This window comes from Alosa pseudoharengus, unplaced genomic scaffold (assembly GCF_046254945.1).
Source record: "Alosa pseudoharengus isolate Yale_2024_CS ecotype anadromous, Long Island Sound unplaced genomic scaffold, YU_APseudo_1.1 YU_APseudo_1.1_scf_5, whole genome shotgun sequence".
Taxonomy (NCBI): domain Eukaryota; kingdom Metazoa; phylum Chordata; class Actinopteri; order Clupeiformes; family Clupeidae; genus Alosa; species Alosa pseudoharengus.
This window is the reverse complement of record NW_027468837.1, coordinates 33,747,949-33,764,736: the sequence shown is the minus strand read 5'-3', so window position 1 is coordinate 33,764,736 and position 16,788 is coordinate 33,747,949. Positions and strand designations below refer to the sequence as shown.

At 46.8% G+C, this 16,788-nt stretch overlaps 1 protein-coding gene across 2 annotated transcripts in view; it reads left to right on the top strand.

Moving 5' to 3' along the window:
• The window catches only part of dlgap4b (discs, large (Drosophila) homolog-associated protein 4b), a 44,743-nt gene that overhangs the window by 19,399 nt on the left and 8,556 nt on the right, over positions 1-16,788 (top strand). Inside the window, exons 8-11 of one of the 2 annotated variants that reach the window (XM_076267515.1) lie at positions 8,980-9,422; positions 12,293-12,381; positions 13,458-13,611; positions 13,675-13,984. In XM_076267515.1, coding sequence (XP_076123630.1) covers positions 8,980-9,422; positions 12,293-12,381; positions 13,458-13,611; positions 13,675-13,984 — 996 coding nt within the window. Of the gene's footprint in view, positions 1-8,979; positions 9,423-12,292; positions 12,382-13,457; positions 13,985-16,788 lie in introns of both variants that reach the window. The other variant, XM_076267514.1, reaches the window with a different exon arrangement.

The following is a 16,788-nucleotide window of genomic DNA, read 5'->3' as shown; positions in this document are numbered from 1 at the left end:
GATGCAGACCAGTCCTTTGGCCTAGTGTCAGGAGAGAGTTCTATTCCAGGAAGAATGGGCAACGTGGAGCCTAACTGAACTGAACTAGGTTTCTTTTAAGGCTTTGTCTTTTGTCTTGCCCCCGCCACTGCAGGCTTCTTCTCAAAGCTGAACCGAGCTGGCGTTTCAGACGCAGCCTTTTCCTGGACGCCTCCTGTCCCCGTGCCGTCCTCGTGTCCTTAACTCTGCGTCTTCCTGTTTCCTCACTTCCTGACTCTCGAGCTCAGCGGTCCTCTCCTCACCTCAACACGCCCTCACAGACCAATCACAGCACAGCCTGTGTCTGCCACTGCGTCTCGCCTGCGCCAACCCTTTCCTCCTCTTTTGGGATCAGATCAGCGCACAAACGGAGGCCTGCGCCACCCCCATAAGTGGGTTAATCCAGAACTCGTCTGTGTCCGAGTCTGTTTCCATGTGCCTGTGTGTGTCCTCCGCATAGTAAGGGAGCCATGTCATAGGACCGGTCACCAGAAAAGAGAAGTGAGGTATCGCAGAAAGCTGACGTGACTCACCGGTTCTGTAGGCCGCAGGCTCTGTTTGCTGTGGAGGCCGGGACTGTTGGCACACATGATGAAGTGGATCAGGAAGAGTTAGTCATGAGACAAGAGGGCGAGTCTGTCTGTCTTAGGCCAGCTGCGCTGCGGTGGAGTGGAGCGAGGGCTATTATCGCTGGTGTAATCATCAGAGAGCTTGAGAGGGCCCGTCACTGAAGGATGCGTGGGAGGTTTTCAGTTTTTTTTTTTTTTTTTTAAATTGCCTGAAGCGCCTTATCTGGCTTTTATGATTGAGCTTTTGTAAGGTATGAAGTAAGGTTGGAGAGTGAGGAAGGAGACGCCTTTCAGCATGTTCACACATTAAACACAAAGACAGATTGAAGTTTGCTTGTAGCCACACGCTTACACAATAAACACACACACACACACACACACACACACACACACACACACACACACACACACTCTCTCTCTGTGCTCGCAGACAGGAATTTGGACAGGAGCCAACTTGTCGCCTTTGTCTGTCATGACGGGTGTGTGTGTCCTTGTGAGTGCTGACTCTCATCATTAGTCTGGCCTGACGCTCACCCTGTCAGCATGAGCAACCCGTTTGCCTCTGTTGTTATAGACCCAGCAAATACACATTGGTTTTGTTAAGACTTTCATAGAGTCAGTGGAGCCAATTCTTAAATTCCTTATATGTAAGGGTATTGGTGAGGCCTGGACATTTGCCCAAAGACTGACAGTCCCTGCTCTATTTGTTTCTTCCTGCGCAATCCCATAATCAGCCACTTCAATCCAGTTCAATCCATCATCACACATGTAACAATCTCATCATTGTTTATCTCTCTGACGGATCTCCTTGTTTCACACTTCAAATCCTCAGGCAGATTTAGGTCTGGCAAACACATTCCAGGAGATTATTGGGGCACTGTTGTATACTTTGTCTCTATATGTAGGCACAAGAGAAACGTTTAAGACGCAACCGACTGAGTGTCACGAAGGTCCCTAATTAAGAATTTATAAGTGAACAGCATTGGGTTCTCCTTCCATGAGTTCCTGGCAGCGCTGAAAAGTCTGCATCAGCAGTGAGCCCGAAACGCAGTTGTCATTAGAGAAGCTCGCATGGTTTTCCGTCAGCTGCTGTTTCTCAGCAGGCTGTCAGGCTCCGAGCAAAACTGCGGGAGAGCTTCTACTCGTCTCACGGCCACCTCGGCGCTCTCGGGGCTCGGTTGGCATTGGAGAGATCTTGCCTCGAGGTCCGTCACGCTGATGGCATCTCAACACTGTGGTGATGTTCTCAGGCATTCACTCCAGGTATGCGTGGAATTGCTGGCAGATCTTCCCCTGGCCTTGACACAGAGGTTTTAGATAAGTCATATTCTCGTGTGTGTGTGTATGTGTGTGTGTGTGGGCTACGTCACTGCTCTAAGTTCATGAGTTGCTGTTACAGCACTCTAGTTTGGAACAGCCTCTCTTTTGTCCTGCTGTGTTTGCCAGGATCTCTCTCACATGTTTGCTCAAGGCTTGTTTTCTAAAGCAGGGGAAACAAATCCCCTCTGCGAAGCCACACAGATTTATGACCCGTTGTGCAGAGAGAGGGGAACGAGAGGGTGTAAAAACATCTCTCTCTCTCACACACACACACAAACAGTGGCGTTGGTGCACATTAAAACAGCAGCCAACAAATACTTTTAAGAGCTTAATTGAGGTACATCAGTTTTGTTCATTACAGCAGAGATTTCTTTGTGGGAAATTGATGCCAAAAAAGTCATGTGGGAAAGAGGTGAGTCTGAGGACTCACATCAAAATAGGGGACTTGTATTTTTAGTGCTGTAAAACATCAGGCCAAGAATTTCTCTGAGGTCCCTCTGGAACAAATGCTAGTAAACACGTGGTTGGAGCTTGCTCAGTCAGAACTCATGGCACTTAAGCTCTCTCTCTCTCTCTCTCTCTCTCTCTCTCTCTCGTCTCTCTCCTTGTCTCTCTCTCTGTCTCCCCCTCTCCCTGTCTCTCTCTCTCTCTCTCTTCTCTCTCCTTGTCTCTCTCTCTGTCTCCCCCTCTCACTGTCTCTCTCTCTCTCTCTCTCTCTGTGTGTGTCTGTCTCTCTCTCACATTTCTGTCTCTCACACACTCATGCTTGTACGCAGACAAACACGCGTAAAGTCCTCACATTCCAGTGGGATTTCTCTGTGTACCATCATTTCCTTTTGACCACACTCAGTGGGCCATCTGCCAGCTCCACCCAAAATCCACCAAAATATGCCTTTGTCTCCCCATGCTGGCAACACACACACACACACACACCACATTCATGCATCCAGTGCACACCAACACTATGACCACTCCCTAGCCCCCTACTGCTTCAGTTTCCTCCATTGCCCCCCACCACTGCACAAAAACACTCCTAAACAGGCAAATGTAATGCACACGCACACACACACACATTCTTTATGGCACTCATGGCCGTCACCCCTGCCTGCATAAGGGCTGGAAAACTAACCGTGGTTCTGGAAAAAGAGATGAGCACCGCGGTGTATTTGCGTCACAGACTGAAACCATAAACATTGGCTCCTGACTCTCACTTTCTTTCTCACAGACATACAACACACACACACACACACACACACACACACACACACACACACACACACAGAGAGGAAAAGGGGAGGGAAAGATGGCGATCATCATGACCATCTTTAGCACCCCTACCATTGTTTTTCTGCTTCATTGCAGTGCATGTGTTATCAGATGCAGAAGGCCCAGTGGCCGTGAGCAGACCTGCCGTGTGTGTGTGTGTGTGTGTGTGTGTGTGTGTGTGTGTGTGTGTGTGTGTGTGTGTGTGTGTGTGTGTGTGTGTGTGTGTGTGTGTGTGACTATTGACCGCCTATTTATTTTTGGTCTCACACGGCTGTAATGTTATATTAACTCTATGTTATTAACTCTTGAAAAGTACAATGACTGTCTTTGGATGTTAAACAGGCTACTAAGACTTTGGCATGTTTTAAACCCCACTATGCACGCAAGTGTTAACGCCAGCAGCAAAGCTGCGTGCCTGCCTGCTTTCAGCGCAATTAATTATTAGGCAGAGCTAAGTGGGGGGAGCTAAGCTAGTACTGTAGGTTACGCTAGTCCAGACTCTGACTAATATAGCCTATTGTGGAAATTGAAATAAATGAAGTGAAGTGTCTCACGTTGACAACGCAACGGCGTGTCATTACTGTAATTCATTCATACAAAAAAACGTTAAACCGAACATGCCGCTGCCCGTGATATCAACAATCAAGGTGCGCGTCATTTCCCATGGTCAATAAGTCACGACGCATATTTTTTTAGCGTTCAAGCCAACTGATAAAGTGAAGTAACCTATGTGGTAAGACGCGCAAAGTGCCTGTAGCCTACTTGTTTTGAACATGCTGATGTTAGGCTCATTTGCAAAGTCCTCAACTCCTGTCGCCTTTCAAAGTCCAGCATTTCTCAAACTATGTGCCGCGCGGACCAGCACCGGCCGTAACGTGGACATTGCTGGTCCGGAGCCGCGGAGTGAAATTATTCCCGGGGCTTCGTCTGATAATTTGCTGCGCAATTGATCAAGGAACCGCGGACCGACAGAAAAAGAAAACAAACTTTTCTGCAATCAGTATGAATTACTTGCTAATTTGGTGTCATCAAACATAGAGGCATACAATTAAATGGTGGTATGAGCCTTCATTCAATGCGCGAGAGAAACTGAAACCACTTGATAACGTTGGTAGCAAATCTCCAATTCAACCTATTGGAAAGCTATTTAATTATGAAACTACATTTAATAGAACAATGTGGATTTATGCAACTTCCATAAAAACAGAGCACAGACTATAATACACTATCTAGAGTATTGTATAGTAAAATTTGAATAACGTGGCCAAAAGCTTCTGGCATAATTAAATATGTAAATATTCTTTCCATTTGCCTACCAGTATATGATGCTTGCATGAGGGAAACATCCCAAAACGATGACACCCATATAATTGCTGTTGTTTTGAGAAGTATTTATCATGCAACCATGCAAAAGCAATGGAACTATTCTAATTATATTTTACATTAGTAAAGCAGTCCTCTGATGTGCATGTTTTCAAACTTTTTGTGAACAATGTTAGCACTTTAAACACTGGCTGCTTTGAAGTGCATGTATAACAATATAGCATAACAATAATAATTGTGATGTGATATAATGATAATTTGATGGGGGGTGGGTTCATGTAGGTGGGCCCTATGACCCCAAAGTATGCCATGACCGGGCCTCAGGTCAAAGAAGTTGTCTATGTCGATGGCAACACTGGCATACAAATAAAGTCTATCAAAGGTCTGACATTACTGTAGATCTGAAGGTAGCATTTTAAATGGGTGTTTTTTTTTTTAATACATAATGTTTTTGAACAGTTTACTTACAGTAATACAGCTTCTAACAAAAGTAGGGTGATATATATTTTACGTTTTCCCTTTAGTTGAGTTCAAAATAAAACGTACACAACAAAACACTTGATTTAAAAAAAAAAATTGTCGTTTAGATTAGTCGACTAATCGAAAAATTAGTCGAAAGATTAGTCGTTAGAAAATTAGTCGTTAGTGGCTGTGTGTGTGTGTGTGTGTGTGTGTGTGTGGTGTGTGTGCGTGCCCGTGCGTGCGTGCGCGTGTGTTGGCCAGCCATTTTGCGTAGCAGAATTTCTTTTTTATTGTCATGACCTGAGAGAGCCGGGAGCCCATGATGAGTTGCAGCAGTGCGTCTTCATAAAGACAGGGTGGGGAGGGAGGTGTGCGTGTGTGTGTCACCTAGGTCCTGCTGGACTGAGCCAGTGCAGTCGTCATTCAGTGGAGCCGGAATGGTGGACTCCCTTGCCTCCATTTTGGGTCAGGTTTCCCCCCTTCTTTCATTGAGAATCATGACATGATCCCACCCACTCCTCCCATCTTTTTGTGTGGCCTAGGGAGATTATTTAGGTTGCCACATGCCTCTTTCCCTATCGGCCCGGCTCAACAGTGAAGGCCTTGTTCTTGGCTATGTAAGGGGATGTGGGCGAAATGAGAAAGGGAGAGAGAGAGAGAGAGTAAGAGAAACAGAGGGATGACTGTTCATCTGCGCTCCACTCCAGCATCTCCAGACTGTGGCACAGGAGGCTGATAGCCCTGCGATGCAGCGGTTACATATTTATGGCAGGGAGCGGAGGCGCTATGATTCGCCTCACATAATGAGAGGCTTTCTCAGATCTCCGCAACGGACAAACAATGCTTGCTTTATTTATTTATTTATTTATATATATATCAAAATAAGTTCCTGTGCGCAAGATTGCGAGATTTAATGTGCTTGGTTGAAAGTACACTCCACTCTTTACGATCATTGTGGGTCAATTCACCAAGCAGCATGCAGATGTCATGAAAAAAAAAAAACGCTTCCTGAAACGAGGAGGGCCTTAATGTGGCCAGTAAATAGCAGAACGCCCTTCAGGATCATTAAAATGTAAGTAGTACGTTTGCCTGCCGTAAGTATTGGTGTCTGAGGCGAGTTGGTTACGGCTTCATAGGGCCAGGATCAGAGAGCAGAGAGAGACCCCCCATCTCAGATCAGAGCACCGGAGGGAGAGAGGGAGGGTACAAAAGAGGGATTGAAAGAGAACGGAGAAAAGAGAAGTGCTTGCACTCTCTCAGCCATTCCAGTGGGAGGAAAGCTCTTGACTTTCAGAGACCCTGCTGCGCTCTGCCTCTCTCTCTCCCTCTCCTTTTCTCTCTCTATCTTTCTCTCTCTCCCTCCCTCTCCTTCTCTCTCTCTCTCTATCTCTCTCTCTCTCTCTCTCCCTCCCTCTCCTGAAGGGCGTTCTGCTATTCACTCTCTCTCTCTCTCTCTCTCCCCTTGTCTTACTCTCACTAACAAGGTAAGGCGTCCCAAAAGCCAGCCGCTAATTGTCTGCCTTTCCTGTCGACTGTCCATTTGCTGTCTTTCCCAGAATGCACTGGGCGGAATGAATGAATCTCTTGATTCACTTAGATGCCACAAACATATGCACTCTGCCTGTGTGTGTGTGTGTTCCTGATAAAGAGGTTCTCTCAACTATCAGCTGCTGGGCTGTTTCCTGTGTGTTCAGAATTGCATTATGTGTCTAATTGTCGGGCATTTTCATTGGAATCAAATTACTCAGGTCTTTAGCGTGGTAGGATGCGCGCTCTCTCAGGCCACGCCCAGCTGCGTCCACTCACGGCCCGGGGTAGGGTCTACCTTTTAAAGGCCGCCTGGTGTTTGTATTTGTGTGGTTTCTCTCCGCTTCCTGTTAAAGATGGGTAATGGTCAGTTCTGTTCATAATTAGGCTTGGGTATCGAATATCGAGTATTGGTTGGAACCGGGACTATCTTTGCGATTTTCCCGGAATCGTTCAAAAGTTTAAATTTCGATTCCTACTTTCGATTCCCAGTCTGCCGACAGGAAGAAGAAACGTCTGAACACCAACGAAGAAGCGCATAGTTAATAGAATTAAAATTCATGGAGAAGGTCAGACTATTTCATTCAGAAAGCAGGGTTCCCGAGGATCCTTAAAAAGTCTTAAATAGGCTACAACTGAATTTTCGAAAGAGAGGTATTAAATGTGCGTATGGGACCGCCAGCGAGTGCAAGAGAGCGAGTGATGTCTCCATCCAGTTTCGTGTATTTAAAACGCAATTGTATACGTGATAGGCTATTAGGCTACGGGAGGAAGTGTAGTGGTTGCAGAGTGAAGATGTTTTTCACGGGTTTGGTTAAAGGTGTGAAAACGGTAATAATACAGTAGGCCTATGTACAAAATAATATGCCTGGCGTTTTCGTGGTGTAGCTGAGGCCTGAGAGATAGACAGGGTAGCCTACGTGGAATGAGGGAGCCTACGGTAGAATGAGCGGGAGAAAGAGTTGGTAAGCCAGTTAGCGATAGGTTGGCCATATGTTCGAATTTAGGCCGGACATATGGATTTTAAAAGCCCTGTCCGGCGTCCGGCGCAGCCTCAAGCCGGACGTTTATTTGTTCTCCTTTTTGGAGTTGCGCTTGGCATCTAAAGTCTTTGCTCGGACGCAGCATCGTTTCACAAACTATGGACGCGAAGACTGCTGGTGAAATTATGTGCAGTTCTTCGCAATCAGGAGGAAATACTGTATACCGGTATGTTAAGTTGATCTGTTTGCATCTTTCCAGCGTGTGTTGCTGGCCTAGCCTAGGGAAGAAAATATCTGTCTTAAGTTATAATAGCCTACCTGTAATATCTGCCAGCAGCTTGCTTGCCAGCGTTTCCCAGTAGGCTAGGCCTACTTAGCAAAAGTTGTGAAATATAACCGCATATGCTTTGAATGTCGGCGACTGCTACATAAAAATACGTGCGTTCATAACGTGCGTGCTTGAGATGAAACCAGCAGTTTTCAGCAGGATCATGCGAAGAGGACCTGTCTCTTAATTAATTTAAAACAAGTCAATGGTTTTACAATGTTTCAGTCAAGCTTTGGTTGGTTTAGATACAACTGGTATGCAAAATGTAAAGTAGTGGATTAACTTTAATTTGCTGTGCTGCATATGGACAATAGATGCACATAGTAAATTATATAAAGTAGGCTTATTAAAATATGTAAATAGCTTAGTTAACTTTGAAAAAAATATTTAAGGGAATCCAGTCCAGTGCACATGTCTTTGGCAAGTAGCCCTAGGCTACTACAGACACAGGTGAAGAACAGCCTCAGCAGTAAGCAAAACCAAATATGTACAGTACAGCCAGCTTCAAAAGCAAGCAGTCCAGACCCTAAAATTGGGCATTTATAGCTGTGAAGGTAATTCACACACAATTATTTTCTTTCGCCAAAATATTTTTGGTAACTTCTGTAGACATCCAAAATGGGGTGGGGGTTAAAATTAGTAGGGAAAAAAAACTATTGCATTAAACAGTCTTATATATCTTTTTGCCGTGGTATAGTCTTAATTTTCATTTAGATGTCTTGAAAAGGTCTTTAAAAGTCTTTAAATTTGCACTTGGAAAATGTGCAGATACCCTGAGAAAGACCGTTGGTTAGCTAGCTCATTTAAAATATCCTAAACTTTTTTTGACCCTGCCTTTAAAAAAAATCGGAATCGAGAATCGTTAGGAACCGGAATCGAAATAAGAAATCGGAATTGGAATCGGAATCGTTCAAATTGAAACGATACCCAACCCTATTCATAATGCATCTCTCTATGTCCGTTAAATGTTCTTTGTATGGTTACCTTTCCTCTCTCTCCTAAAGGAGTGGTGTTAGGAGAGTATTGACGTTTTTGTTTGAATGTGACTGTGTAAGCCGTGTTTATTGACGTATTTCCCCTGTGTGGTTTATCAGCGTGCTCATGTCTGAAAGTTAGACTATGGTCTAATAGGTTTCAAAAGGTTAATGACCTGTCTTTCTCTCCCTCTCTGTCCCTCCTGCAGTCTCTACCTGCATAACCACCTGTAAGAAGGTGGCCCCTCCGCCCGTGCCCCCGCGCACCACCTCCAAGCCCTTCATCTCCGTGACGGTGCAGAGCAGCACCGAGTCTGCGCAGGACGGCTACCTGGACGGTCACCTAGAGCGCAAGAGCGAGGCCAACAGCCAGTCGGGCCACAGCAACTCCTCGGACAGCTTGGACAGCACGCGGGCCAGCAGCCTCGCCAAAGGCCCGCGGCCCCAGCAGCTCCCGCTGACCGCACCGCGCGACCCGCCGGCCGCCATCCCCACCGCCACAGTCATCTCCCCGCCGGAGTCCCGCACCTCCGTCGCCACCTCCACCGCCGTCCCCCAGGCCCAGAATGAGCGGGTCAAGGGCGGCCTGACCGCAGACGAGCCCCACGTTGAGCCCGTGCCCCGCAGGAAACTCTCCTCCATCGGTATACAGGTGAGCAGCACAGGGCAGAACGTCTGGACGTCTTCCCACCTAGGGGCAGCCGTGGCCCACTGGTTAGCACTCTGGCTGAAGTGCCCTTGAGCAAGGCACCTAACCCCTCACTTCTCCCCGAGCTCCGCCGTTGTAGCAGGCAGCTCACTGCGCCGGGATTAGTGTGTTCTTCACCTCACTGTGTGTTCACTGTGTGCTGTTTGTGTTTCACTAATTCACCGATTGGGTTAAATGCAGAGACCAAATTTCCCTCACGGGATCAAAAAAGTATATATACTTATACTATACTTAAATACTTATACCTCTGGTGGTCAGCCCCATCCCTGTGGCCAGTGGTGCAGGTCATTTGAGCCTTGACGGAGAAGCTTGATTGCCCTCCTGACCGCATCATTTATAAGTTTCTTTTTAGGTCAAAAGCGTCAGCTGAATAATTGAATATAAACGTAGATGCCAGTAGATTTGAATAGGTTTTCATGGGAAACATGGGTGTGGTAGATTCCCAGGTGAAGGGTGAAACGCCTCAAGGTGGAATACTGTTTGAGGGGATTATTGGGCAATTCCATGCAATGGTCATCCTTAACGTGGAAAAAAGTTGTGCACATATAAATAGAACTGTTGTTAAAATATTCATTTAAGTCTATATTTTTATTGTTTGTGAATTATTTGATTGAATTTGATGGAAATGTACATCATAAATATGGTGTGAGCATACAGAAACATATTTTTTCATATGGCAATATTATACATATTTATTTTAAAAGGGGATAAATGGACTCAATGTTACAACAAATTGTTATCATTTGACAAATTCGAGATTGACAAGGGAATGGTAGATCAATGTGATGCTCAGTTTGCGTTAAGAGCACAGCTCCTTAATTTTTTTTTTTTTAAATCTCTTTTAAAGTCAGCAAATGCCATGGCCATGTCACATCCATAACGTTTTATAGGAAAAGTTTATGCTACACATGTGATTTGACACTGATTTGATGTGACAATGTCCAAAGTGTCTGTGCAAAGCTGATTTATATCAGTGTATGTGTGATGAACAAATTGTGCCCCTTTCTTACTTTTATAACCTTTTAATGGTGCGTTATGGACTTTACATAATGTGAATTTACAGGAGTGGAGACTTTATTTTACCTCAAAGCTGATAAAAAAATAATTTCAGAGATTATTAGGCTGATCATAACCACAGGAAGGCCTAAGCGTTAGCAAAACAAATCAAAATATTAAAATACCTCGAGTGACTAACAGCCTATTTTCGTTTGGCCTGATAACGACAATCTGAGTGATTATCTTCCTGTAATTGTCATACTGTTGGTGTAAAGTAACTTGATTATCGTGTTAGCTGGTGAGGATGGCTGACTTTGCAACTGGAGTTAACGTTGCAACCACCTATTGCAGATGTGTTCAGCCTGCCGCTCTTGTCTAATACAGTTTAATTTGAAATGTGACGTCCTCATGTGCATGTAAATGAGTGAGTGTGTGTGTGTGTGTGTGTGTGTGTGTGTGTGTGTGTGTGTGTGTGTGTGTTATGGGGCTAAGTGTGTGTGTGTGTGTGTGTGCTTGCCTGTGGGTATGGGCTAGGTTAATGCGGGCTCTTGAGATTAGCATACCATAAACATTTTGCCATCTTGGGTGCAACGGTTTAGTTAGTTTTTTAGCAAAAAAGTTTCATGTCCCCTGGTGATAACGGGAAAAGAAAAAATATTTTTTAAATTACTTGTCTATTTTATGTAACGTCCATAACGCTGATAAAATGGCTTGTATGCTTAGGATGTAAATGATTATATGAAATTTTAGGATTTGGCAGTATTCAGAGAACAAAGGTTTCATTAAAAGTTATGCAAATTAATTCACTGATACTATTTTTGTCCATGCTCTAGGGCATTTTGTTTACCAATATGAGTCCAGCTGTCACATCCATAACACTGGAACTGCCCTATTCAAAGATTTCATCAATTACTGACTGATTACTTCCTTAGCATTCTACCATAAAGGGATGTCTGCATCTATAGTTTTCTTTCTCCAGTCAGTAAGCAGAGGGATGTTTGGTGAGATGTTGGTAAACACTAACTGCTGAGCTTTGGGCATAAGGCCCTCCATTATCAGCATTATAAAGGATTAGTCCCTCATATGAAGTGTGTTTTTTTTTTTCTGTAATGAAATGGTTCCTGCTGCAAGTCTAAACTTTTGTAAATTCCTATCATAGGCTTTTATTGTTGTTTGGGCTTAGAGCATTTGTTTTTCCTGCACTGGATCAGGGGCAATAGCAGGAACTGTGTTGGTTGAGAAAAGTGGTCGGTCGGCTCCCCCCTCCCCCCACTAGTCAAATGTGTACAGCAGGCAATCCATCAAAGAGAGGGAGGGAGAGCGAGAGAGAGAGATGGAGAGAGAGAGAGAGGTACCGACCGAGAGACAAAGAAAGAGATGGAGAGAGGAAGAGAGATTGACTGACCGAGCAAGCGAGAGAAAGAGAGATGAATGCAGACAGAGGGAAAGGTAGGGATGGAGTGAGAGAGACAGAGGGGGGGGGGGTAGGCTGCGGAGTTGTGCTCATGCAGCGTGGTCATGCAGCGTTCCCAGTCCTCTGCATACTGTGGGCTTGAACATATTATTCATATTATTCACCACTGAAATTAAACAAATGGGAACCAGGGAAAATGATGAATTCAGAAAAGGAAAAAAGAATCATGTGGAAAATTGAAAATCCTAACTGTTGCTCTGCCTTGAGGGTACAGCTTCATTTTATTTTATGCTCTTGTAGAGGTTTTTTTTTTTTTTTTTTTTTCATGGTCCAGATCCCTGCCATCAATCACTTTTGCTAGTGGAATGTCAACACTGAACACTGTGCTCTGATTGGTTGGCAGGTGGATTGCATCCAGGAAGTGCAAAGAGTCGAGACCCCGCCACTGGCCAGATTTCAGTCGATCGGAGTGCAGGTTGAGGACGGCTGGCAGTGAGTACTTCCTCCTTCCTGTTTCGTGCGGTCGCCCCCCCCCCCCCCCCCCCCTCCCGCCTCTCCATCCCATTCTTGCTCAAGAAACAATTCAGTCACACACACCACAAAGTCCCCCCTTTTGTCCACAAACATTTCCCTGTAGTTTGCATGCACTTTGCAAATGACAGGAACAGGGTGTGTGAGGAATTTGAATAGTTGTGCTGCTTTGTGCTGGTCCTTTTAGCCTTGGACTGAAAAGCTAAGGATGCTGGCTGAGTAACATCCAGCGGCAACTCTCCGTCTTTATCGCCCTGGAGCAGAAATGATTGGTTCGGGGGGAGCTGTGGCACAACAGGCTACAGCGCTCATGCCATGTACGGGTCTTGAGTGCCCACGTGGACCCAGGTTCAAATCCGACCTGGGGTCATTCCACCCCATCTCTCTCTCCCACTCACTTCCTGTCTCACTCTTCACTGTCCTATACAAATAAAGGCAAAAAGCCTAAAAAACTCTACGTTAAAAAAAATAAAAAGATTCAGCACTGCATATCCACATGTCTGTAGTTCAAATTTGAAATCTTAGTCAAGTCAGGTTTATTTATAAAGCGTTTTTACAACAGCAGTTGACTAAAAGTATTGCACAGTCAAATTGGCACCAAAAAAAAAAAACAATAAGCCACTCAATAAAAGTATGACTCAATAAACACAAAAAGACCTGTGTAAAGTCTTGGTCTTGATTCCTGATGTGAGTTGTAGGCCTGACGTTACGCAGACGTTTTTAAGAATGAGTGTGCAGTTCCTGTCAGTCTTGCCGGCTGCTTCCTGGCAGTCCTGATGTGAGTTGTAGGCCTGACGTTACGCAGACGTTTTTAAGAATGAGTGTGCAGTTCCTGTCAGTCTTGCCGGCTGCTTCCTGCCCTGTGGGAAGTGGATGCTCAGCTTGCCAAGGTCAGCTGGCGGTCAGGCTAGCCAGGGAGGAATGGAGCAATTTCCCAACTGACCATTACACTCTTTGTCTCTGTGTGTGTGTGTGTGTGTGTGTGTGTGTGTCTTGTCTGTCTGTGTGTGTGTGTGTGTGTGTCCATCCTCCCTTAGACTCAGCCGCTCGAGCAGCATGGCGTCCAAACAAGAGACCGACACGGAATCCCAGGACTCTGCCCCGACCCCTGCTCCGGCGCCCAAGCCCGGCGAGAAGAAGACCATGGTCAACAGCAGCAGCCAGGTGGCCGACTCGCCGCCACCGCCCCCCGTCGGCCAGCAGCAGCAGCCGCAGTCACAACTCTCCCTCGACAACGGTGACCACGACGACGAGGCGGTCACCACCAGCGGCCCGGCGCGACAGCTGCTGACCAGCCGCTCGGCCACGCGCAGCTCCTCGTCGTCGTTCTCCGAGAGCCTCGACCCGGCGCTGGACCCGTCCTCGCTGCCGCCGCCCGAGCCCTGGCTGGAGGCCGGCAGCGGCAACGGCTCGGTGGGGCCCGACCAGGGCTCCGGAGGACCGCCAGCGTGCCGGCGCGACGGCCACTGGTTCCTCAAGCTCCTGCAGGCCGAGACGGGCCGCATGGAGGGCTGGTGCCAGCAGATGGACCAGGAGACCAAGGAGCACCAGCTCTCTGAGGAGGGTAAGACACACAGACCGAAGAGACGGAACTTAAAACCCAGAGTATGTATGTGGAGTGTGGACTGTGGCTCTTCTACCCGCTACCCCATGTAGGGTGTCTTTAAGTTCTCACTCACTATGCCGGAATTCAGACATGCACTTGACTCTTTTGGAATTCACAACAGCCTAACTGGGTATATAAAAGCTTAGTAAATGTCTGATAACTTCAGGCACACATTTCCCTTGCAGACAGACAGACAGACAGCTGGGTAGAGACGCACTCAAGGGGGCTGGTGGGTAGAGGAGTGGGGACGTCCGCATACATACATGTGATCTCTGTACTGCTCACCTATTCATTTGTGCCACAGTTTGAATGCTCAGGCCTCACATTGTGTGGGGATATGGGTCACTATAGAGATTTCGATCCATATTCATAAAGAATCTTCAGGCTAAAAGTAGCTCTTAAAGGTGAACTTGGCAACTATTTCAACGTAATAAACCCGTTTAGAAATCATTTTGATGGTTAAATGACCTGTTCCGGTGAAAATGGTGACTTTCCCCACTGCGCCTAGTGTCCCCAGGCAGAAAACCAACCTTGCAACATTGAGACTACTGTCCCGGAAAGAGAAGTGAGAAACAAGAAACTCGTTTTAAATTGTGTTTCTTACCTTGTAACATCCACATAGTTCTGCCAAATTTATGCTAGCCGTTCGCTAGCTTGTAAACAAATCCACGTGCTTTATCGTTGCCTTTTCCCAGTTTGAAATAGCATAATGCACAATTTCTCCAGCTGAGGGGGAAATCCTGCCAAGTTTCCCTTTAACTGCTGGATGTATGCATGAGAATTGACATCAGCCATAGCAACAGAGAAACATTTAGTGTGACTTAGGATAGTCGTAGCAGAAAGTTAAATGAACTTGAATGAATACGGGCTGTGACATTTTCAGTTCCTTCTGACGTCCTGCTTAGTTACTAAAGGGTGATTTGGAGTGTTCTAATGAGGATGGGTCTTGAGCTCTGAGGCGAGCCTGATGGCTCTGCTGAAATAGCGAGCGCCTCCGGTCTCTGAGAGCGCTGAGGGGAGGAGATATCCAAAGCATGGTCAGTCAGTCTGCCTGCTCTGCTCCCATGGGACAGTCAGAGGGCAAGAAGCCAGCTCTCTCTCTCTCTCTCTCTCTCTCTCTCTCTCTCTCTCTCTCTCTCTCTCTCTGTCTCTATTTCTCTCCTTCTCTGCCAATCACATATTTTTCTTGGAAGGCGTCGAAGGAGCCCCGGCTCCCAGGAAATGCTGTTTCCACTGAGCAGCTCCCCCGTCTGACAGTCGGCAAGCGAGGCACGCGCCGCTAGATAACTCTGGGGCCTCAAACGTCCACTGAGCTGGCCAGCCCACTGCTACACTCCCCAGTTCACGGCAGGCGTCCCAAACCTGAGCAGGGTAGACTGCACCCTTCAGGCTGTTCAAATATGGAGTAGTCTATGAGTGCTTTTTGATGACTTGATCGATTTGCTGGCTGCCGGTAGGGTGATGCTTTCAGGAACACTGGCTGACTGCCTGCCTGCCTGTCTGTCTGTGCTCAGCTGCACTTAGCGTTGTCTGCTTCACTTCAACTGCTGAGCTTCTTAAAGAAACATCATGGAGTTTTGCTGCAGCAAAGGTAGAGCAGCAGTGGCTTGCTCAGGAGATGGAGGGGTCACTCGGCAGACTGCCAGGCTGGTCCCTCAGCTGACCCTATTCCAGTTCAATTCATTTGAAGATGACAAAAGAAGGTCATTTAAAAAGCATGCCTCAAAAAAATGTTACATAGTGTGGCTTTAAAAGGCAGCTGCATTAGACAGCCAGGCGCAACCGTACGCACACGCGCGCACACACACACACACACACACAGATACACAGGCATAAACTTCCCCTTTTGGATGAAGTGGGTAATGCTGGGGGTTACTAAACAAGACGGCCGTGTAATCCCAGGAATTACACTAATCTACTGTGGACCTGATTAAAAGTCAGATTAGCGCCTCGACATCAGGCTGGCAGAGATGCCGAGAGGATGACCAGCCCCACGTCCACGCGGAGGGACACGCGTTGGAGGCTAGAGGATGACCAGCCCCACGTCCACGCGGAGGGACACGCGTTGGAGGCTAGAGGATGACCAGCCCCACGTCCACGCGGAGGGACACGCGTTGGAGGCTAGAGGATGACCAGACCCACGTCCACGCGGAGGGACACGCGTTGGAGGCTAGAGGATGACCAGCCCCACGTCCACGCGGAGGGACACGCGTTGGAGGCTAGAGGATGACCAGCCCCACGTCCACGCGGAGGGACACGCGTTGGAGGCGAGAGGCAGCTTCCCTGTCCTCCTCGTAGGGCCATAACCGGCTGCACTGCACCACTGTGGAGGCGTCGCTCTCACACACACACACACGCGCACACACACACACACACGCACACACACACACACACACACACACACACACACACACACACACACACAAATTCACCTTGAGCGTTGAGTTTTCTGTGCCTTTGCAACTGGAGTGTTTTAATATTCACTAACCAGGCCTCAAGGAAGCTGCCAGCCGTTCATAAGAATCATTGCATGAATATGCATACAGTAGTCAGCAACAATCTCTCTCTCTCTGTCTGTCTGTCTCTCTCTCTCTGTCTCTGTCTCTGTCTCTCTCTCTCTCTCTCTCTCTCTGTCTCTCTCTCTCTCTGTCTCTCTCTCTCTATCCCTCTATCTTTATCCATATATCACTCACATAGTGGCTCATAGAAATATGCTCGCTCACACACAGCCCACACCAAATGACATGTCGAGTTGAAAGATG